The following is a 23,892-nucleotide window of genomic DNA, read 5'->3' on the forward strand; positions in this document are numbered from 1 at the left end:
GGAGCATGTCAGAAAATAGACACAAATATTGACTGTTTTTTCCTTAAATTGCGTCCCACCCAACCACTTGAGACATTACTTGAAAGGCCTTGATGATCCTGAATGATGATAGCTCAAAAGATAATGACCAAAAACATGTGTCCACTAATGTGGACAAAAATGACAGGAGGAGGTTATTCTGATTCAAAACAATACTAGTCTGGTTTCAGAGTGCTGAAGAAATCTGAAAATATTGCCTGTCGAGAAGATGAAATTCTAAGCATTCGGAATCATAAATATTTACCGGTTAATTTGGTAATTGATCACTTATTGATTAATCGTTGCATTTTTAGTTGAATGGAAAAAAAAGCCTTTTTGTGACTGCATATGGTTTCAGTGGTGAAAAGGCAATACCTGTACCTTCTTTGTAATGAATGGATGCTCATCGCTAAGAGAACTTTTTACTGGCCTTAATCCTCTCTTATCCTCCTATGACCTGAACCCCTCCCCGCCCCCCCTACCCACCACTCTGCTTTTAGCGGTAAAATGAGAATGGATGCCCACAAACCCGTTTATCCGTGTCTGTTTGTCGAAGATGTATTTTCTACTTTTGCCTCCGAGGAGGCAGAAATGAGGCAAGTCAGATTGATGAATGCTTTGATCCGCGCATTTTAATCTCAATTACCAAGTCAGTATCACCGCAACACTGTGTGTCTCTAGCTCAAAATAAAACGATTTCCATTGATTGATCTACATTAGCGTTTTGACCGATCACTGCTCGGGGTCTGGATGTTGACTTCTGCCGTAAGCACATTTAACTTAAATGTCTGAATTTCCCCTTGATTAGATTTGGATTGTTAGAGTCCGTTTTCAGGGGCAGCCAGTAGAACCTTTTCAAACCATTTTTATGGCGGCGTATGTCATAAACTTGTTGTCTCATTGTGCACTTATACTTAAGTGGCTATGGTGGCTAAAGACACTGCCACCGTAATTGACTCAATAGGAGTTTACTGTATGAAGCACGAGGCCGTAAATGCAGACATAGTGCTCCCCGGGGATAGGCTGTCGCAAAACTGCTGCTATTCGACGCAGATAAGACACACAAACGCACCCTCCTTCAGCGTATACACGCACAAGACTGGCACTCAAAAAGAACCGTATTTTGCACTTGTGATGGGAGGAATAGTTAATAACTTCAATGGGTAAAAAAGACATTCAAATATCAATTAGTTATTAAGGATGTTATTTTCAATTAGTGGTAGCAGTATGCAAATCTATGCTAGTCTGTGAGTAAGTATTGAAATTTAAAAACAAATCTGTTATGGGCTGGTGCAATTGCAACCAATATGGCATGCATCGTTTTTATGTGGTCTGTGATGATTCACCCCTCCTGGATGGATGGATGGATGGATGGATGGATGGATGGATGGATGGATGGATGGATGATGGATGGATGGAAATTATCTGGGTGTTAATTTTTTATGCACATGTCGAACTTGTTTTTAGAAGATGGAAGACAATAGGACAATGGAATAGTTGTATACATGTATACATGCTATCATATAAAAACACATTGCTGGCACACTTACTGGTACGTACACATATACTGTACACAGACACACACATACACACACACTCACACCACAGACATAAACAATTCCTTATATGTTATTATTGTGAAACTTGTAACCACCTTCTTTGTAATAAAACGAAGAGGAGAGCACCAGATCACCATGGAGCTCTCTCCCTCTTTTGCAAAAGATCATTTTTGACTCAGAGTCTTTGCTTTTCTCCAGTCTCTTATTATTGATGATTCTGACAGGACTCTACCGTTTTTGTTTTTTTTTATTATTATTCTGGAATGAAAGAAACTCTCTGTGATTCAAACCACAAGAAATACATGTGAAGCGGCCATTTTTGTAGGGGAAGCTCTTCTATCATAGGTGATGGAAATTAGTTTATCATTGCTGTAAGCAATGGGAGCATCGTATTTACCTATTCCTATTCCTGCCTTTTTTTAATTTACATTAATTTACATTTTTTTCTCAAACTTGTTATTTTTGAACAGCATTTATATTTGTCATGCATTTTCACAAAACCAGGTTTATATCACAGAGATTAGTTTTGAGTTATTGACGAAAATACAGATTTTCGACGGAGATGTACATTTGGGGATTTCTACAGAAGCACTCTCCTGAAGGTCTCAAATTTAATTTACCAGCAGCTCAAAGGTTCAAATTGTAATTGAAGTGTAAGAAAATAAGGGATTAGTAGATGATTTGCACTGTGCTTTTCTTTACACTCGGGATTTCAACTTGGCAACATTCAAATTAATGTAACTTTGTCAGATTTTGAGCTACCTCCATTCATTGTATATCATTTTAAAGGTAATTAAGTGAAGAATTAGAAGATATTATTTCTCGATTTTGTTTTTCAGAGATGTAAGCTTGATTTTGTGAAAATCTGTGAAATTATATTTTTAATAATTGTGTTCTGTACCGTTTTTTTTTTTAGGAATGTGTACTGTATTGGGTGACCTTAGGCTACGAAAAAAGTATTTACCAAATTGTGTGTGTGTGTGTGTGTGTGTAATATATAAACATCTCTTCCTCCATTAGTCTGTTAAATCAAGGTTTCACTGTACTATCAGTGACTCCATTGTGACCCATATATCAAACAAGTTCCTCTCTGTGGTGTTTTTGTGCCATTATTTCAAAGGTATTCTCCTTACTTGGCACTCGACATTTCATGAAATTATTGTCGAAATCGTCTGTACGCTTTGCCTAATCGTGCTAACGAATGAACAAACTTTTTTTTTTCTGACTCACGTCAGCGTCCGCATTATATTCGGATGGGGCGAGCGCCTCGCATCTCCATCCTATTTCCATTCGCCGTTTACAGTATATGGCGTGCCGCCTCAAATTAGGCCGAACCCGCATGGCATCTGGCCGCGAGGCTGGTGGCACAATGGGCAGAGCGAGGGGCCAGTGGTGTCAGACGCTGGGCGAGAATCGCGGCACACACACAGACACAGCTAGAAGAATATGTTTACGCTGCTGGAACCTGAGCCCAGCCTTGCACGTTCATGTCTGCTACTCGAGCTAATCAGCTTGGATGCAGCTGCCGGTGTGACCGCTGACCCTTAAAGAGGTTGTTATAGGTAGAGCCCTTCTAATAGGAATAGCTTTATCATTTTGAGCAGGAATTGCGGCACATCAGGGGAGGGAATTTCTTTTTCCACATGCCATCCGTTCATTAACAGTTTTACGTAAAAAGAATTGTTGGTCTTCTTGGTCCTGTGGAAAAAAAAAAAAGGTTGCACTGCGTGTGGTGCCTAATTAGCTTGCTGAATTATACGAGCGTGTGTGCCCACCAGTGCTGTTCTTGTGGGTGTATTGCATTGTCCATATGAGGTTTAGCCTGAAGATATTTGCTGTTTGTTTGGAGATTGGACTTCCCTTGAGAGACAATTCTTATTCAAAGGGTGCACATGTAGCACGTATATGCTCTGTTGTATACGTGCAAATTGTTTAGCCTTTGAATGGTGCTGTAGTCAGATGGGATCAGACACAGACTCTTAAAAGGCTTCCAAGCCCGATTCAATGTATTGAAAGAAACGGGCCGTCGTAAGCAATACGATCCACCCAGTGTCTCCTTCTCGATTGGTATCCAGCTCTCCACCTTCAATACCCCCGCAGCTAATTTGTTTCTGCAAGCACTTAGGTCCCTCTGCCTCTCTCTTTTTGCCTGTCATTCTTTCTTGCCATCATTGCGCTAAACCCCTCTGGATCCCCTCAAGGGGACGTAAACCCCTTGAGATGATTTGTCTGTCACAAATGCAACTATGCCCTCTCCGTGGCTTTCCTTGGCCCAAAAAATGAGTTACATCCATCCCATCTGGCTGTCATGGGCAAAATGTAGCCAAGAATAGAAGCTTGCCATCCTTCCGCATTTCACGGCTGAGCTGACAAAGTCATGTGCGACTTATATTTTTGACCCTACCGTGACATACTCCACATCTGATTTGTACTTAAGGAGCTTTTCAGCATGCTCTTTGTCTCTGGTTATCGGCTGTCAAACATACAGGCTGTTCCACAATGTGAAAAATTCGTTTTCGTTGTAACGCCAAGTATGGTCTTCTTAAGTTCTTATATGAGAACCTTGTTCTTAAACATTCGAATCTTTTTGCAAATTGAAAAGCGGGGTACTTATTAACCATGCCTGCGGCTGCACTATTAATCGAACTTTAAACGCTGATCCTCGGCGTTATTAACATTTAAAAAGCCGGCTACACTACATGTCAAATTAAGGACTTTGTCATCCTACCACCAGAGGGCAATGTCTGCATAACAAAAGCCTCTGCTTTTCTCACACTAATATTTTATTTACCAGTGTGAAATGGCGTTGAGTTTCTCTCCTGATTCCAAATATATAAAGTGCTAGCTGTCAATTGAGACCCTTTTTTAAAAAAATCCATTGGCAAAAAATTGGAATAAATTATGCTTGAAATGACCGAAAATGACATTTTGACTGCTAATTGATTAAAATGTGCTTAAAAATAAATCATGTGAATAAGTTGGCTTCATTTTTTCATTTTCAGCAAGTAAGTCAGGTGTGTTAGCCTGTGTGCCAAGTTTTTGCCATGTCTTGGGTGAATTTGTTTTAATTGTTATTTACTTAATATGTCTTAGTTTATTATTATTATCTGTAAGTTGCAAAGCCATGAAGTCATTTTTATATACTGCATGTTTAAAAAAGGGCAATAAATAGACATGTTTGCCCAAACATGATAAATAATCGTGATTAATAATTGTGATTTCAATAATGACCAAAATAATAATCATTATTATTATTATTATTATTATTATTATTATTATTATTATTATTATTATTATTATTATTATTTTGGCCATAATTGTGCAGCCCTAACCACACCCTGATTTTGACACGTTGCTGTAATAGCAGTACAAAATGCATCTTGGGATATGTGTTAGCCAAGCCTGCACGAGTATCCACCTGCTGCATCCTTGATTTAAGCTAACTGATGACAACAACATTCAGGTATTTGGTACATTTTTGATTTGTTCGTAATTTTATTTGGAACAGTAATCAGGGAGCAATCGATGATCTTTCCAAAGACACGAAAAAATATAACGCCAATTGATTAACTGCTATTTTATACCGTATTTTGGGGAATTTAACGTAAACTTAAAAGCCTGTAATTCGCTCAAAAAGTGAGTGTATACTTCAAGAGGTGCGCCTTATGAAGGGGTATCATCTTTAATTCCTTACTATTTTCATTCAAAACATGGACCAAAGAAATATGGGGATTTTCATTTCAAATAATCAGAGTGGGCGCTTTGTTTGCACTGACGGACTGTCCGTCAGTTTGTCGCTGATAAACGACCGTTTTGGAATGACAGGAATGCTCAAATAAACAGCGAAATCTAAATGTAGGAGTTGTAGTTTTCAGCCGTCATTGTAATTGTCAGGATAGATATTACCTCAGATGTCCTTCAGCCAGCCACGCCCCTTTTTGCTACTGAAATATAATTCAACTGACTTGGATGTTTATCTGCTATATTGCTATATTCTTTATAGTTCAAACTGCAATCAGTCTGCAGTCAAAAATACGCTGACAGACTAACGGACCGACAATTAAAATGTCGTTTGACTTGAACAAATGACGGATCGACGATGACGAAAAGGGGGCGGGGCAAATGCCGAATGCCGGACTGGCAAAAAAGTAAGTTGCCCACCTCTGCAAATATTTACATGTTCCCTGCATTAATACAGTAAATGCAGTCGGGCATGTTTCTGTTGTTTTGACGCAGTATTGTAACAATCTGAGTGTGTTGATGTTATGTTGGAAATATATTGGGGATGCGCTTATTTCTAAATGTATAGGTGTGTTCAATCTGCATTGGAGGCATGATGTTGCAGTAACCAGACAGTTTAGGAAAAAAACGGTGTTGTTTACAGTCCAAAATATACGATCGTTTCATTTATCTGTTATATTGCTTTCTATTTCTTAATATGTAAAAATGTGTCTTATAACAGTTTGAGCTTTATAACCCATAACGTCTTATAAACCAGTGCACGATCTGCTCTATTTATGGAAATTTCCCAAAATAGATGTTTCCATTCTGTGCCTCGTGGTCCGAAAAATAGGGTATTTAGAAACAGCAGGAGTCAGGACTTTTACTCTTGCCGCCCAGCTATCACATGGCCCATCGTCCAATTAAGCGCAGTGTCTGTGGGAACTATAGGCTCTAATCGTTTCCTCTCCGCTCCCTGATCTGGAATCTATTTGTGGACACAGCAGGAGGAGAGGGAGAAATCAGAAAACATCTTTAACAACTTGTCTCATCTAATGAGATTAGCAGAGCCGCTTACACAGTCATGACATGGAGATACACACAGATAACCCTGTAATAACTCATTATTCTTTCCCATTTCCGCATTGGCGCCTATTTGAGGCGTCGTGCATGTTGTTGTGTCCCGTATCGGGCCCGCATCTAAACACAAGCGGCATGGAGCGAGCGTGGTGAATGCCGCCTCGAATGCCAGAACACAATGAAGAACGAGGAGATAACAGATTTTTGCCTCTCACAGGCTGCGGCATTAGTGACACTTACGTGAGTGCAATTGGAAAAATTCAGCGTGCAGCCTCCTTGTCGTAGCTGTGAGAGTAAGTTATGACTATGTAGATGTAGCTGAACGAGTATGGAAAAGAGTAGTTTGATCACTAGATTTTTATGGACTGAAGGAAAATGTACCGTCGCTCTCTGTGGTGAATAAAAGCTGCCTTGTAGTTTTCATGCAGCAACAACAAGGAGCTTTTTCTCATTAGGGTCGTAGTGCCTAGAACATGCAAACTCCACACAGGAAGGCCGGAGTGATGTGGATTTGAACTCATTTGTGGATTTTAGTCCCTGCCTAAGACTTGAGAATATTTGTAAAAACTTCCAATAGGTACCAGGGATTGAAAATCCTTCTGCCATCTTGTGGCCATTTTATCACTTGCTGTTGACTGCAAATGACATCACAGCGGCTAAGTTAACAACCACATGACCACATTTAGAAAACAGTTGAGCCGTGATTGTTCCTTATCTGAGCTCAGCGCAACTGTGGTGTCATTTTCATTCGCAACAAAATGGCTGCCCCAAAATGGCTGGATAAAAACAAGTGAATTTTTCTGCTTGATTCATGTAAAAAAATGCTATAACCTTTAGTTTAAGTGGTTGCAATCATTTAAGTGGATCAAATGGCATTTAAAATAATAAAATAAAAGCATTATCCCATGTGGAGTGCCACATTCAATTTCAAAATCCCAGACAACACATCACAAATGCCTCCCAACATTAAACCCTTGTGTAGTATTTTCATCATTTTTGAGGCATTTTGTTCCACGTGATTTTCACATTTTTTTTCAGTCAAGGGACGACACAGTCCTGGTAGTGTGAGATATACACACATACACACACACACACACACACACACACATATATATATATATATATATATATATATATATATATATATATATATTAGAGGATTCTGTTTTCGCCATCTAAGAATTTCTCCACACGGAAACATCCCAAAGTAGTAAGCCTGACCCGCAGGCCCGAATGGATTCCACGAATTAAACGGCAAATTATTTTCCTCTCAGGTTATGCCTTGTCTGCCCGCCTGTTGATTAGCAGCCAGATTGATGAGTTCAACGAGGAGATGGAAGCCTGCTGTGCTGTGCATACAGACGGAGGGAAGCCAGCCTCCGCGCACGTGTGTGTGCGCCGTATGTTGTATTGACCAGTGAATGTTAAATGTCTTTGTCATAATTTGGAGGCGATACCACACGCACCGTTCTCAGATGCATATCGATCTGCCGTACAGCCTGTCAATTAGGCCGTTCTTTATTCATCCTCTTCCTCCCCTCTCTCGCTTCCTGTGTTATTTCTCACTTCTTTTTCTTCTTTGCTCTACTTTTCTATTTCCTCCCTCTTTTCCCCCTCCATCCACACTTACGGATCAAACTCTTTATCTGGCCAAAGCTGCAGCCTGCAGGCAAGCAGGCGAGCTCTTCAGAGGCTCCAACTGAAGACCAAACAACGTTATATAAGGTTAGCATGAAGCATGTCTCACGCTGATAGATGAAAAGACGGGCCTCTCAAACATAGCCTCTTTTTTATGGTCCGGATAGAGGACAAGAAGGTCAATCCTTCTGTTTTGAACTTCACTGCTCTTAGCTAAAATATTGCTATGGCAACTCCGGGAAAGTGAATTTAATCTGTGTTGGATGGCGGTAGTGTTTTTCATGATTTGTCAGTTGAGGATAGAGCAAGACTTAATTTGTGGATGATTACAGGAAAATTTGGAGGGGATGGTTTTTGGATGTACCGATAAGCGTAAACCAGAACATAATTTGGCTTTTTATGCAATGTATTAGGCACTCCGGATTATTAGGCGCACTGTCAGCTTTTGAGAAAATTTAAGGTTTATGTGCTCCTTATAATGCGGAAAGTACGGTCATTTAAAAATTGGGAAAAATGTTGGTTTTCTACTTATTTCCTATATTGAGAAAATTGATCTTGGCCTTAACATGAAGATAATCCAAAAACCATTTTTGCATCTTGTTACAAGGAAAAATGAATGTTTTGAGCAAAGAAATCTTAAGAAAAAAGTTAGATTTAATATCTTGAAATAATACACACTATAATTTTCATTTTCAGACAAAACATAAGAATATATTTCTTAAGCTTTTTTTTCCTTTCTAAAAATTTACTTTTTGAAATGTATGCACAGGTATAAATCATTTTAAACAGGTGTCGTTAATAATGCTAATATTTATAAAAGTGTTTTCGGGGAAATTATATGCAGTTAGCTTTTAGTCTCTTTGCGTTTACCTTCGTGATTGGTTGTTATCGATTAATGTATTTCCGTGGAGAAAACCTTCGAGATTTTAACCAGACGTACATTCTTAAGATACAATCACACACTAGTGTATCAGCAGTAGGATATGAAAATTCGATTTGAATAACTTTTCCACTTGTCTTGTTGAGTTTGCCTCTCATGCTAATTGGCGTTATCTGCTTGCGTTTACTGTCTGCAGTGTAGGCTGCTACTGTGATATTATATTCTCATACAATTTGTCAGTCTGTAAGTTTGTTGCCGATTTCTGTTACTGTAATATTTAGATAGAGAGGAATTGGAATTATGTGTGCCCTAAGGTAGTAAAGGCTTTGTGGCATCTTGTTGGTGAGTTGAAATGCGCTAACTAGCCAGGAGCACAATGGCTAATGTGGTGCAATCATGTGCGATTATAACGAGGCCTAGAATGTGATATAGATGTGATGTGGCTATTATCGTGTTTTATGTAAAAATATTCAGCCACATGTTATTTTTATGACATAACTGTTGATAGTGGAGAGTTTTATTGAAGTAGTTTGTACACTCATGTTGAAGTGTTTACAGTATGTGTGTACCGTATTTTCCGGAATATAAGCAGCACCAGTATAATGATATAGATATATAAATATAGATATTTACGCAGAAAGATGGCATATGGAAGTTGTTTAAATATACAGTGGACCCCCGTGTAACAGCGTCCCTGGCTTTTTTTCATTTTACAATGTGGAATACTGAGTGTTTTCGTCCTCTCTTTGTGGTATTTTCTGTCATGACCCTAGGGGCTTGGTTGTATTTGTGTTGTTTTATCTCCATCTGCAGGCGTTGTTAGGTAATTGCACTTATTTTCTGGTGGCATGCTAGGGACTGGATCACATCTGAATGCTTAAAATAACTATTTATTGTGCATTTTACTGCTTAATTCAAACTAGATTGGGTGAGCAATGGGTCCCAAGATTGCGAGTGATATTAAAGAGAGATGATGATTTATATTGTCACGAAGCTGGAAATAATCAAGAAATACGAAGAAGGCTAAGCTAGCCTAGGTTAGGCTAGCCTCACTACGGAATATGGCCAAGCTCGTCACATAAAGGTATATAAATCCATCTATATGTTTTTTATGATGTTTTTTAATTATAAACATGTATATTATATATGCGTAACACTTACGTATATTATACTTATTACCCAATGACTCACATCTTTTCAGATTTATTTCATAGTTGTTTCATTAATTTCATAGTTGCTTCATTAATTAACACAAACAGATACATACATTTGCTTCACAAGTTGATTGTCTCCTAGGAAAGAAAAAATCTGATTAATCACACTAGACTTATCAACCTAAGGGCTCAAATCTTGAGAAAAAAGTTGAGGTTTATAGTCCGGAAAATACGATATTTCAAATGGATCTGTTGTGAAACGATACATATGGTATTCTGGTTAAGAAATATGAAGTCAAAACAAAAATGTTTACTGTAACTGTTGGTGACAACAATTCAAATGTTTATTACAATTTTCAGTCAGTTAAAGAAAACCAACAGAAGAACTCTACTTTCGAAGCTAAATTTCATCATTCGCGATTACGTCAAAAGTAGTGCTTACAAAGTGACATTTATTTTATGGCCATCCAAAGTATAATAGATAATGACTCATTCTTATTATTTATATTCATATTTTGTTTAGGCTATATTTTTTGCGGTGAACATTGCTGAGGAGACTGGCGATTTTTGCAGTTTTGACCTTCTGGCTGCAAGTGACCAAAGATGTAAAATGGGGCTAATTCAATCTCCCGAGGTGAAATAAACCACTTCATATAGCTTTATCGTTTGGTCTGAAATAATGATTCCTTGTAGGAGATGAGGCTTAAAATGAATAATAGAAAAACAGCAGAGAGGGAGGAAAAGTGAAACTTAGCAATATTTTCACTAAACGCATTTTAGTTTTTTTATGTATTTTTTTTACAACAGAGGGTGCGCCGTATAGAGCACTGGTCTGTGGAGATTTGCTTACAGCGAGTAGATGGTGGAGGTAAGATGGCTCAGAGGAATTTAGGCTTCGTTGAGCACAGGCTTATGCGTAATAATTAGCAAGGAGGGACTCAGCACGGGCCCTCGGAACAGAGACAGCGAGAGCTCGATCGAGGGCGACGCAAAACAGAGTAAGGAAAGATTAAAGACGAGGGAGAGGCAAGGAGAAGATCTAGCTGGAGCTACGGGGTAGAGAACTGCACAAAATGGTACATTTTGGTGTTTCGGTTATACTGCTTGTGCGAAAATGTAAGATTTCTTAGGGTTAGCTTTTTGAAATGTTATGTTTTGTTGTGTGTTTATTTTATCATGTATAGAGTGGGAAAGTAGTTTGACACTAGGCCTTTTCAAATTGCGCTGCGCAGAGAGGAATTTACTGTAAACAATTGTAAATAGGCCCCCAAATGAAAGATGTTTTGGTTTGAAGTTTAGCTGTGACGACAGCCTGCACATTCAATGGGAGTGATGGGGGCGGAGGGATTGCAGAGTGACTACAGAAAGAGAATGTGATGGAGCAGTACAGTACCGCATTTTTTGCACTATAAAAGCCTTCAATTTTCTCAAAAGATGACACTGTGCCTTATAATCCGATGTGCCTTATATAGTGCATAACCCGCATGTTTTCATTTTGGGTGGACGAAAAAAATAAAATAGCTTAATTGCCATGTAAATTGTTCAATATTTACCTCTGCGTTTCAGATATAAATGTATTTTTTACAATTAACAGTTTTAAAACACCCTGTTTTCGGTTTTGATATGCTAGTTATGCTCCAATTTTGAAGAAATGTATATAGGGACAAGGGGCACAAGATTTTGTAAATGCACTCTTTAATAAAAACAAATTCAGAAATTGTTTTTTTAGGAAACAATATATTTTACGGTTTTTGGTCGCAATTTTAATATTGATTTGAATCATATTTATATACTTTTAAACTCTTGATTAATCTTCGCATTGATCCAAACAGTCTTTTAATGCGATTCATTTATTCCCATTCTACAGATTGTACTCAACTAAAACAGCTGTTTATTTATTGTAGGAGTGAACAAAGTTGTGAGAACGCTTTTATTCTATTAATAGTTTGACTAACATCTGAATGAATTGTTGACATTCCCTTTAGCGCAGCTCCATCTAGTGGATACATAATGCAACCCCAGCTAGTATTGTAGCTTCTATACTATGTGCCTTATAATGTGGTACGCCCTATACATGAAAACAGTTTTAAAAAGGGACATTCATTGAAGGCGCACCTGATAATCTGGGGTGTGTTATAGTGCAGAAAATCCTATACTTTTTGGTCAAAATTTAATTAAAACAAATATAATAGTAATAATAATAATATTTAATTGAATCAAAATTATAATCTTTTAAACTCTTGATGCGTCTTCACATTGATCTAAATAGCATTTTAAAGTAATCAAGAGGTGTGTTTTCCCATTCTTCAGCTGTTCCACAAATCATCTTTATTCTTAATTTCTGATTGTCTATTAATAAAGTTTAACTTGCTTATCTGATTGTTTTGTTGACATTCCTTTTAGTGCAGCTTCATCAAGGGCAAAGGCTGCTAGTTTTTCCTTTAGTTAGCTGGTTCTTGCCAGGTTTTCAATACAGCAGGACAATGTATTGAAAAATAAAACTGCATTCCTTGCGTTAAATGACTGACTTAATCCGGCATTTCACGGAAGAACATCCCTTTGTGTTGAAAACAGGACCGTATTTGAAATTGACAGTGCAGAGGATGCACAAACATGATTAGGTTACTAGTTTGGTCCTCGTTATGTCAGTAAATTGGAACGCAATGATCAGCATTTTTTCCTGCGTAAAAGCAATTTGTTTTGATTCCGCATGAAGATAAACAGTCTGCTTTCATGCAGCGCTCCTGAAATCTGAGACTCATGTCGACAAGCTGAATATTTTAAGATTTGGGCAATTTGAATTTTTTAAAAAGTGTCCAAATGATTAATTGATCATTGAAAATAATTGCTATTTTTATAACCAATTATTTGTCAACTATTCAATTAAATGCAGTGTACTGCGCTTTGGGACAAAGGACAATTGATGCACTGAGACATGAGGATTCAGACACAGCAAGATCTCCACTATGTTGACCAAAAATGGTAGAAAAGCGTGATGTGGGCATTTTTATTGAGCCAAAATAAAATATTGCATAGCCACTGGGGGCTTTACTTGTGTCACATTTTCTCTTCTTCTTCCTTATTGTAAGCACAACTGGAGCTTTTCCATGTGCCGTTTTTCTGCACTAAGGCGCATTGTATTTTAAGGCGTGCATTTAATTGAAGGCCTACTTTAAAACTGTTTTCATATATAATGTGCACTACATTATAAGGCGCATAGAGTAGAAGCTACCATAGTGGCTGGGGTTGCATTATACATCCACTAGATGGACCTGCGCTAAAGGGAACGACAACAAAACAATCAGATAAATCAGTCAAACTTTAAGAATCAACATAGTTTATGGAAAGTATGACGAAATGGACATTAATACCTCTTGAATAGATTCAAAGACTGTTTAGATCAATGCCAAGACAAATAAAGACTTTAAAAGAATATACTTATGATTCAATTAAACATACACGCATTTTTTTAATAAAAATGCAACCAAAAATCTTAAAACATGTTGTTTTGTCCTATTTAAAAACAGCTTCTAGGTTTATATTAAAAAATCACACTTTCTATTACAAAATTGTTGTTTTTTTGCGCCTCGCCCCATTTAAATTGCTTCAAAATTAGAACATATATTGCATATCATAATTTCAAACAGGGTGTTATAAAATTTGTAATTGTAAAAAAATACATTTATAACTGAAGAGCAGAGGTAAAAATGGAAGAATTTACATGGCGATTGAGTTATTTCATTTTTTTCACCCCAAAAATGAAAACTGTTTATGCATTTGTATGTGTACTAGATTATAAAGCACGCCGGAATATAATTTTGACAAAGTTGAAGGCTTCAAGGTGTAATTTATAGTGTCGAAAGTACTGTAACCAGTTTATGTTGCACCAGGCTACTCCCCGTTTGGTTGCATAGCAACTAGCACTAGGCCGTGTTTCACAGTGAGCGCCACAAAAACCATGCAGTATGAAAAGGTTTAAAGACTGCAATGTTTTTTCTTTATTGCTTTTTTTTGTTGTTGTTTTTGTTTTTTAATAGTCATCTACTATATCCCACGGCCAGTCTGATAAAGTTCATTACTAATGCAGCTCCATTTGCCAGCTGCTCCAGATTACAAAGTACGCTCATTTACACCGCTTTCTGGCTTCATCACCAACAGGACATCCTCGTCCGTTAACAGGCAAACATGCCGAGAAATACATCAGCAGTGGTCCATAGCACCGCTGCGTCATGTTATTCGCTCCAGAGGCGCCCCGTGAGCTCGTTCGAATCCAAACAGCACTCGTGCAAAGATGTGAGCTCGTAGTCGTCAATTGTGGCGGCCTAACCTATCGGAGGTCATCAACTTTTATCCCTCCCCATATCGACAATAAATTATCCCCAGAAGTCATACTACCAATCCGGGGCCCGTACCACATGGCCATTTAACGGGTGTCTAGCGAAGGGGCAGCGCGGTCAAGGTCAGCTCACCGCAGCGTTGAGACGGCAGCGGCGTTACGCGACAGCATTTTAGCCGCGACCCAATGAGTGATTACCTCGCAGCTCCAGTCATAATTCAGCGTGACCTCAATCTGCCAACAACGCTGTGCTTTGATGGATCAGCTCGCGGTTTCAGTGTTGGGTTCTAGCATGTCAAACAGGCAGATAACGATAGCGCGATCTGTTGCCTCTACGAAGGAAAACGGTTTTGATATGAACCTACGATGGTGGTGTTTCTTCTGTGCGGTGTTTCTTCACTCCAGTGTCGCAAACATTAACCCTGTCAGGATGATGCATGTGTATTAATTCATCATCTTTACGTCTTATCAAAGTCAGCAGTGTGTCACCTGCATACGCACACACATACATCCTGCTGTGGATAATTAGTGGATTTGCTCAGTGGGTGATCAGCGCCGGTGCTCCCCCCACCCCCTCACTCTCTTTCTCTCTGACCTTCCCCAGTGGGCTTCTTACCACAGTGGGGCTCATCACACACAGCTCTAATACATATTTATTGCCCCGGTGACAGCTCCTGTGCGCTGGATTTATATGATTCTCAGCAAACAATAGTGAAGCCCAACTCACTCTTGCTCCCTTTCATCAAACAAAGCGAAAGATAAATCTCGGGAGTGTCAGGGCCGCTCAGTCCTCCTCAGTAGTCAGCCAGCCGTCTGCGGCTTTCCATGCGAATGCTACCAGGACCACGTCGGCCCTGTTGCATTCATAGCTCGCCCGTAAATTCAGGTAAATACACTTGATAGAACGTACACCGTATGGATCTCTCTAAGGGGGTTAATCCAATCCTGTTGTGATTTCAGCTATGCAGTTGCTATGGTCATGTATTTGTCGCCTTCGTCATGGGTCTTTTATTTATTGTGGCGACTGGTTCTTTGATGTATTAATTGCCATGCGGTTGCTATGGTTCTTGAGTTTGCTTTAATATAGCCTATAGGATTAATGTCTGACTCATTAATACTTGTCAGTCATGATTTTAAAACCTGGCGGGTGAGAACATGTATGACGCTACGCCACTGTGAATTTCAATCTTGGGAATAACTTTTCAGATGCACAATCACCAGTAGGTGGCATTGATGCCCCATTTTCGAGATTGAACACAGTTTCTTGAAAATATCAAATGCTCCTGCAGTTAAAGAGTTAAGCTCTGAAGCTTCGCCAATGATGGACAGTGTCGGCAAACGTAGCAGTTCTTTTAATCTTGTCGGGGTTTGTTTGGGGCCGCTGGCGTTCACCAGATGTTTGCCCGCATTGCTCTTATCACAAAGAACTTTTAAACATGTTCATGTTTGCAAACACTCAGCCTTCACCAGGACGGGGCACATTCTCAGTGACACATCAAGTCAAACTCAACCGTCATGTCGGAGTCTATAGTTTCACAGGTCTTGTTATCGAGTCTAGTAGTTGATTGTTTCCTCTGATTGGCTGTCAAACTGTCCTACTAGTTTTACAAAGTTTTCCACGTCTATACATTGTTTCCGAGTTTTGTTCTAGTTTTCGCTGTTCACTGTGGATGTGTTGGATTCTCGTGTATAAAAACTATTTACTTTTCTACTTGTGTCCTGTGTTCTTCAGGGTCTAAATTTTCTCCTTCAAATAAACACGATTTTGTACTGTTCTGTACTGTACTGTAAGAGAAAACTTGTAAACAGAGTCCTCATATGTCAAGTTACCACTGTATATTGTGATATTAATATCAAAGGTCACATTACAGAGCCTGTCCCTGAGGTGGTGAACATTGGTGAGTGACGGTGGAGGTGTCAGGCTTCGTTGTAGGTCGCAAACATTTGACAAAATGTTGGCAGATGTTGCAAAAATGTTGCCAAATGTTTGCAGACAGTTTAGTTTTTGTCCTGCTGTTAACATGGAAATTTTGAACATGTTATAAATGTGACAATTGTTGTATGGGCGACCTCTGGGGGTGTTTTGGCAGGCTTTGAATGCACCCTGACGAGATCAGAGGAGCCACTACCTTTTTGGACACTTGTTAACATGCCCCCTGTGTGATAGGGGCTTATCCCACTGAGATGCAAAACTGTGTGTTTTTTACAAAAGCAGCTAATGCTTGTTCACATTAGCCATGCCTCAGAATTCATTCAAAGTAGCAATTGTTCTCAAGACATTCTGAAACAATCTTGATTGTTTTTCACGTCACAAGGAATTTTTTAACATGTTTCAGGACAATTAACCCATTTCAGATTGCCATACGAAATCCTTAAGTACAATCGCGACCTTGACTGAAACCTGATGAGATCAGAAGAACCACTGCTACCTTTGCCGACGCTCACCAACGTTCACCCCTCAGTGGGATAGCGGCTGAAATTTCAAGGGGAACTAATGTGTCCCTCCCAACTATGATTGCTTAATTAACAGATTGATATCTGAGTACCATTACTTATCAAGTATGCCTTGTTGATCACGCAACTTCCCTGCAGGCAAATATGCTCTCCTTCAAGGTATGATCAAAAACATTTCCAAGTGGCGATGGCACTCAAGGGCAAACTCGCAGCGCCACGTCTGCTTTCGCTTGCTGTGTCTAAGTTCAGTTGAGATACGAAGAGAGGCAACAACCAGGAAAGAGCGAGGAAAGGGGAAGTAAGGACAGAGCGGGATAGTGAGAAAGATGGTCAGTCCTGGCAGCGAGTCCTAGCAGCTGCCATATATCCCCACTCCCACAGCAGCAAATTGCATCTTATAGCTGTCACTCTAATACTTTCAAGTGGGTGAAATCCTCGACATCTGCTTGCTCTCGCTGCGACGCAGCGCAGGCCACCACCCTGCGGAGACGCACAGCTGATGGGACAGCTTGAAGGGCAGCGGTGCCCGCGGTGGCTTTCACATCCAATGTGATTCATTTTGTCGAAAACACAAACAATAGTCCAGATTCCCGATGGGATGGTTTGCGTTTGCCATAAATCGGCTCACTGGCATTTCTGGCACATAGGGCTATGATGTAGGGGCTGTTCTTTAAAGCACAGTGAGCAGGTCTTGTCCAAATGCTTTTTGGTCGGTGCATCGAATGACTATTTCTATGGATATTTGAGAGTTTGTTCAGTTGTATTTTGTTTCTCCTTGCAACTCTCGTTGTTGAGTGTAAGACGTTTTTCTTCCCGAAGACTTGTTTATGAAGCATAAAATCATCAAAGAAAAAAGTGTGTTATTCAGATTGTAACACTTGAAACATGCCACCAGAAACACTGACTGATATGGTCTTACTGTATATTATTCATGATTCTTTGACATGGAAGCAGGAAGTTTTTCTGGTTCCGGTATGACGCAAACATGAATGTGAAAGTATAGGAAGGAATTGAATGGTTTAATTCTCATGAATTGATATGAATACTTTTTGACTGATGTGCAGTATCACTGCAGTATTTGTGAAATCCATTCAAGCACAAAGAAAATGCGCAAACTCCAAACTGGAAATTTAAACCCTGAACTTCTCGAGAATTAGTCTTTCTAAATGCCATGTCATCATTCTCCTGATTCTATTTCACATCATACAAAATAAATGTAATGTACACGGCTGAAGGACATTATGAGAATACATCAAACGGAAATATGTACAGTTTGAGGCTAATCGCGCTTATGAGGTGAGGAGGTAAGTGGCCCTTGTGGTTAGGCCACAAATTTTTTTGAAGGACAAAGCAAGACATGTTTTGAATATATCCTTTTAGTTTTATAATGATTGGATGATCAATGAGTTGTGACCAATTTGCGTAGCTCCTTTCCTGCATTGTGGTTTGGGTCTGTGGATTATGGAGATAAAATGCCAAAGCAATAACTTTATAGGACTTTAGTTCAGTGGTTCTCACAATTTTCTTAATCATGTATCCCCAAATATTTTTTCCAGCCGTTTATCTCCTAACCAGCGCAAAACAAATTAATCAAAATTAGAACTACGTTTGTAGTGGTATTTCTAGGTATTCTTTATTCAGCAATTCCATAAGATAGATTGTGTTATATCATCAAATTTATTCTAATGAAAATATGCATAAAACCTAGACATACGTTTTGCTAAAGAGTTACTATACCTCAATTCAGCAATAAGCTGCTTCATGTTCCCCTTAATTTGTTCTTAATTTGAAAAAAAAACATGTACTTTCCCGGCCGTGGCATTAAAAAGTTTCAAATTAGATTTGTTGATACCTGCAGAAACCATGTTGAAATTTCAGGTATACCCTTGTAGTTCCTTCACGTACCACCATTTGAGAACCATTGCTTTGGGACTTCAACAATGGATAATTCATCTTAGCATATAAGACAGCCTGGTACATATTATCGCTATCTATGATATAATTTGTCGTTTTGCTACCGGAATGAGAGTGGTTTACATAGCTGATTTAGGTGCAGCCGCCAGGAGACATATTCTCACCCAAAGCACAATTCACAAACGCAATTGTTAACGATCAGTTGAGGTTGTACCAGCTGAGGGATGCACTGAACAGGATATACAGCACAGAAAATGGGTGAATGGATCTCACTGTTTGTATTCATGCAAGAAAAAGTCCGATGTATTGCAAGCGATTTGTGTTTGGGCTTCACGGCACAATAGCTAATCCATCCGGAACGCTCTACACATTGTGTTCTTGAAGTGAGCGACGATTTTACTATAAAGCGTGACTCTAAAAATATGATTTTTTTTCTTTTTTTTATGCGCGCTAACATCTCTGTTATTGCTCGTCACGGCATTCACGGAAACATCCACGTTGAATTTCTCCAAATCGGAACCTGCAGCAACGCACCTTGTAATGTAACTTTCAGAAACATTTAACAGTTCGCCCATGCAGACAAATTAATTCTACTTACTACTTGCAAACAAATGTAAATAGGAGTGTAAATAAACACTTAATCTTTGCCAAGAAGAAATAAGCCCCCCGCTGCCACTGATTAAGGCCACCAAAGTGATATATCTGGCACTTAAGTCTTCTGTTTACCTCATAAACACAGATACGTCAGTAGCCACCCACACTGATGCTGAAATATTACTCTCCAACTCTGTATGCCAGCATGCGTCTCCACCCGACGTCGTGGAAGCGTCATGCGACGTTTTGTTCCCACTCGTAATTACTTGTCGTCTGTTGAACCCGCCACCATGGCGACGTCAGAGGAATTCAATCACCGTAGCAGTAACGATGACATGAACAATAAAGAAAGCGTGGTCAAGCGGTCGGAGCTCGGCCTCTGACTGCCGGATCGGTAAAACACGACGATGACGCGAGGAAAGCAAACGGAGGGGCTGTCACCTTTAATCTGCTCCATGTAAGGGGAACAGTTTTCGAAGGGATGCGATTCAATTATTTCTGAGGAAATTATGTTTTCTATTTGGGGTGTATGCCTTGTGGTAGAAAGTCGTCTCGGATTTCCTTCGCTCTTCACTGCAACTAAACGGTAATTTAATTTGGGAGAGAACCCACGAGACGGTAGATTTGTTTGCGTCGGTTCGCACAACGCACACAATCCTATAGCTCCTAACATCATAGACGGTCTGTATCATAATGTGTTTATTGCCATACATCACAAGCGCTTTCCTTCAGTGGATGCCACTAGGTTGTATTTTCTTGGCAAGTACGCACGGCTTCATTCCCTCTGCACAGGAGTAGGAGTTTTCTTTTATTTTTAGCAATCCACCCACAATCTTATGGAGACACAAGTGATTAAATGTCTGCGCATTTTCAATGGGAGTTAAAAAAACAGATACATAAGCCGTTTCATCTATAAAAGGTAAATGTCATGTGAGGCTATTAAGAAGCTCATGAATAACTAAGTGGTTGAAATGTCATTCAAGTCTGATTTGTAGAGTAACTTTATAATGAAGAAAAAAATACCCATGTAGATGTATGAGGAGTAAAAAATCAACAGTGTTTGAAGGCTTAGTCATCAATGTCCATAGTTAGCGATCCACAAATGTTGAGTCAAAGCAAAGAGATAAACTTGGGGCTTTGATTTCTTTTCAATTCCGAAGGCTTTGTGTTGAACATGTTTCACCTGGGTCATTCAAGTCCAGTTCACACAAAACCAGATCCTCTCAGTGACTCGCTTCAATTTGCCTGTTTGTTTTTTGTTTTTTTTAGCTCTATCTCAATCGAGAGTCAAATGTTGTGACTCTTTTGATGTTGTTGGGGTTTGCTAGGAGCCACTGGGTGTTAGTCCATACGGTTGCCAGACGTTCATCTGTACTGCTGTTGTTACAAGATTTTGCGCAGGCTAAAAATGTTTAAAAATTCCTGGCAACAAAAGCAGTTTAGGCGAACATCCTGCAACTGTCTGGCAAACATCCGCCCCTACCCATGGCCTCGAAAAAAACCCCGACAAGATTGTTCGCTCCTCTGTCAGATAGGGGATTTAGTGCCTAGTGATGACCAATGAAAGCACCTGGAATTTTAGCCTCTTAGTTCAAACAGTATTCGAGTTTTCCCTTTTATAGTTTGGGCGTAACAGCCACTTTTGCATCCCAAAAATTTCACACTAAATTTCGAAGCATATTTGAAGAGTAATCTTTTATTTTATGATAGGTAGAGACCCGTATGTTGCTGGATTTGTAAAAACATAAAAAAATTTAAAAAATCCAATGATAACATACGATTTTGAGAGCTATTACCCTTAAAGATACTTATTTGTTCTATTTTGGGGGTCCATAATTTGTAAAAAGTTTTGTGTTGGTGGAATTTCAACAGATTTATCATCATAATTGGAAACGTAAGTATGTATTTTGAGTGCTTTAAGTTACTTGTGCCTTTATTGAGGGTACATGATGGCTCCAAATGTGGCTATGGGGCCAAATTACCATTTTTGGACCCCATCCTTCTGGCCACTTGTAAGCTGTGTGGGCACATGATGATGGGAATGAGATTTCTACCCCATCAACAGTTGCCTTTCATCAACATTTTGAGCCAGGAAAAACTTTGATTATCTAGAACTCTTTCATTATGAAAGTTTGCATATAGTACTTAGTCCAAAAAGTACGAGAGTTTAACTTGTTTTATTTGAAATCATAAAGCATAAATAGAAGCATAAATAAGCATAAATATCAAGAAGAAATCCAGTTAGATTTGAGTCTGCTTCTGTGAAATCTATGAATGAATATGGGCACCATTTCCAGCGTAGTATGTATCAGAACCAGATAGTATTTAAATATTGTTGACTCTTCCCTTCTACCGGTACAGAGTTTACCACCGTCAACTGTGATTGGCTGTGGCTTTCATGAACTAGCTAAGCGGTAAACAATGAATGATTAGTTTCCAATGAATTAATATCTGCAAAGTTAACTTTGAAATCTATGGCTGTTTGAGTGTTTGTTATTTTGTTCCCGCATTATTTCTGTGAATGTTCTCATTGTAACAAAAACCTGCAGCGCCATATTCGCAGCATCTGCCTCTGACAAGAATACAGATTATTACTGTGGGTTTTGAAGGGATGGGAAGGGAAATGACAGAGTGCTGGTGCTCTCGTCTGTCTCTGCGAGCAGTCTGTAAGGCCAGGCCATCTGCGCATTCATTATCACAGACATGATTCTATTATTGTAGGCATCTATTATTGTCCTATGTGGGTGCAAGAACTTGTTGTCACTTTGCGCTTTGTTGTTCTTATCAGCTGCACAGCTGACAGTCAGGTCTCGAACATGACAGCAGCCAAATGAACAGCCATTGTGTTTTGTAGCACCTAACTGAATTATCCATGAGACACGCTAAGTATGATCTGTTCCTTGTGTTCTCCTCTAGGTCTCTTCCACCGAGCTATCATTCAAAGTGGCTCGGCGCTGTCCAGCTGGGCGGTGAATTACCAGCCGGTTAAGTATACACGCCTCCTGGCGGAGAAGGTGGGCTGTAACGTGCTGGACACCTCGGACATGGTGGACTGTCTGAGGAAGAAGAGTTCCAGAGAGCTCGTGGAGCAGGACATACAACCCGCAAGATACCACGTAGCTTTTGGACCTGTGATCGATGGCGACGTCATTCCGGATGACCCTGAGATCCTTATGGAGCAGGGGGAGTTCCTCAATTACGATATCATGCTGGGCGTCAACCAAGGAGAGGGGCTGCGCTTTGTGGAGAACGTGGTGGACTCCGAGGACGGCGTCTCTGGAAACGACTTTGACTTCTCCGTGTCGGACTTTGTGGACAGTCTCTACGGCTACCCGGAGGGTAAAGACACTCTGAGGGAGACCATTAAGTTCATGTACACAGACTGGGCGGATAAGGAAAATCCAGAAACCAGGCGCAAAACGCTGGTGGCTCTCTTCACCGACCACCAGTGGGTGGAGCCTTCTGTAGTGACGGCGGATCTCCATGCTCGTTATGGCTCACCCACTTACTTTTATGCCTTCTACCATCACTGCCAGAGTCTCATGAAGCCTGCTTGGTCAGATGCTGCGCACGGGGACGAGGTCCCCTACGTGTTTGGAATTCCAATGATCGGACCGACTGACCTTTTCCCCTGCAACTTCTCAAAGAACGATGTCATGCTCAGTGCAGTGGTAATGACCTACTGGACCAACTTTGCCAAGACTGGGTGAGTCGATGCTTATTTTTGACCCTATTTGGTTAGATGTTCTTAGAATTATATGAAAAAAAAAACGTATTGAATCAAGTTCAACTATATAATACAAGGCAGCAGTTCTCAACCGTTTCTCAATGATGTGCCCACTGTGAAATATGTTTTTGAGCAAAGGGCCCCCCAGCAAATGCAAAGCATTTGGATATAATAATAATAATAAAAGTATTAAGACTTAAAACAGTGCTGCAGTACGCTATTGTCATTTATCAAACTTTAGGACTGTATGTGTAGTTGCTTCCTTTTGCAGGTAATTTACTCTTAATTTGAAAAGAAACCTGTCCTGTTCCTGTCACGGCATTCAAAAACAGTAAGCGCTATGACCTCTGATACCAGTTCTATCGTTTGCCTGAGTCATTGCGTCCACACCGCATAATTTTTGCCATGGGACGCATACTTTAAAATTGATGTTTTTTTTCGTATGGGTGTTGCGACACACTTGGTTCACACAAGGCAATTTCAGCCAGCAGCAGAAGCCTGCTCTTGATGGGACTTATACTCTTGGCTGCCTTAGCCAATCATGTTCTCACGTTCACTTCCTGGTCTGTCAGCTTGAGTTCCCGTTGTAAATTACTGCAGCTATGGATATGCTACTTTCGCGCAGCTTTTTTGATATCTTTCGAGGTAGGACGCTAGCAGGAAATCAAAGCTGAAGTGTGGGTCAAGAGGGCAAATCAATCGAATCAAAAATCGATTCTGAATTGAATCTGAGACCCCAAAATCAAAATCGAATGGCCAGACAGTCAAAGATTCCCGCTCCTAATTTTGTCCTTTTTACTGCTCAGTTTTTGCGAGTC

General features: G+C 39.7%; 1 protein-coding gene across 2 annotated transcripts in view; it reads left to right on the top strand.

The window, feature by feature from the left end:
* nlgn3a (neuroligin 3a) overlaps positions 1 to 23,892 on the top strand; it is a 223,590-nt gene that overhangs the window by 180,596 nt on the left and 19,102 nt on the right. For both annotated transcript variants that reach the window (XM_088430611.1, XM_088430612.1), the window contains one exon: positions 22,264 to 23,053. In XM_088430611.1, the coding sequence (XP_088286737.1) occupies positions 22,264 to 23,053 (790 nt within the window). The remainder of the gene's footprint in view (positions 1 to 22,263; positions 23,054 to 23,892) is intronic.

This window comes from Hippichthys cyanospilos, chromosome 13 (assembly GCF_059441005.1).
Source record: "Hippichthys cyanospilos isolate Australia breed blue-spotted pipefish chromosome 13, RoL_Hcya_1.0, whole genome shotgun sequence".
Lineage (NCBI taxonomy): Eukaryota > Metazoa > Chordata > Actinopteri > Syngnathiformes > Syngnathidae > Hippichthys > Hippichthys cyanospilos.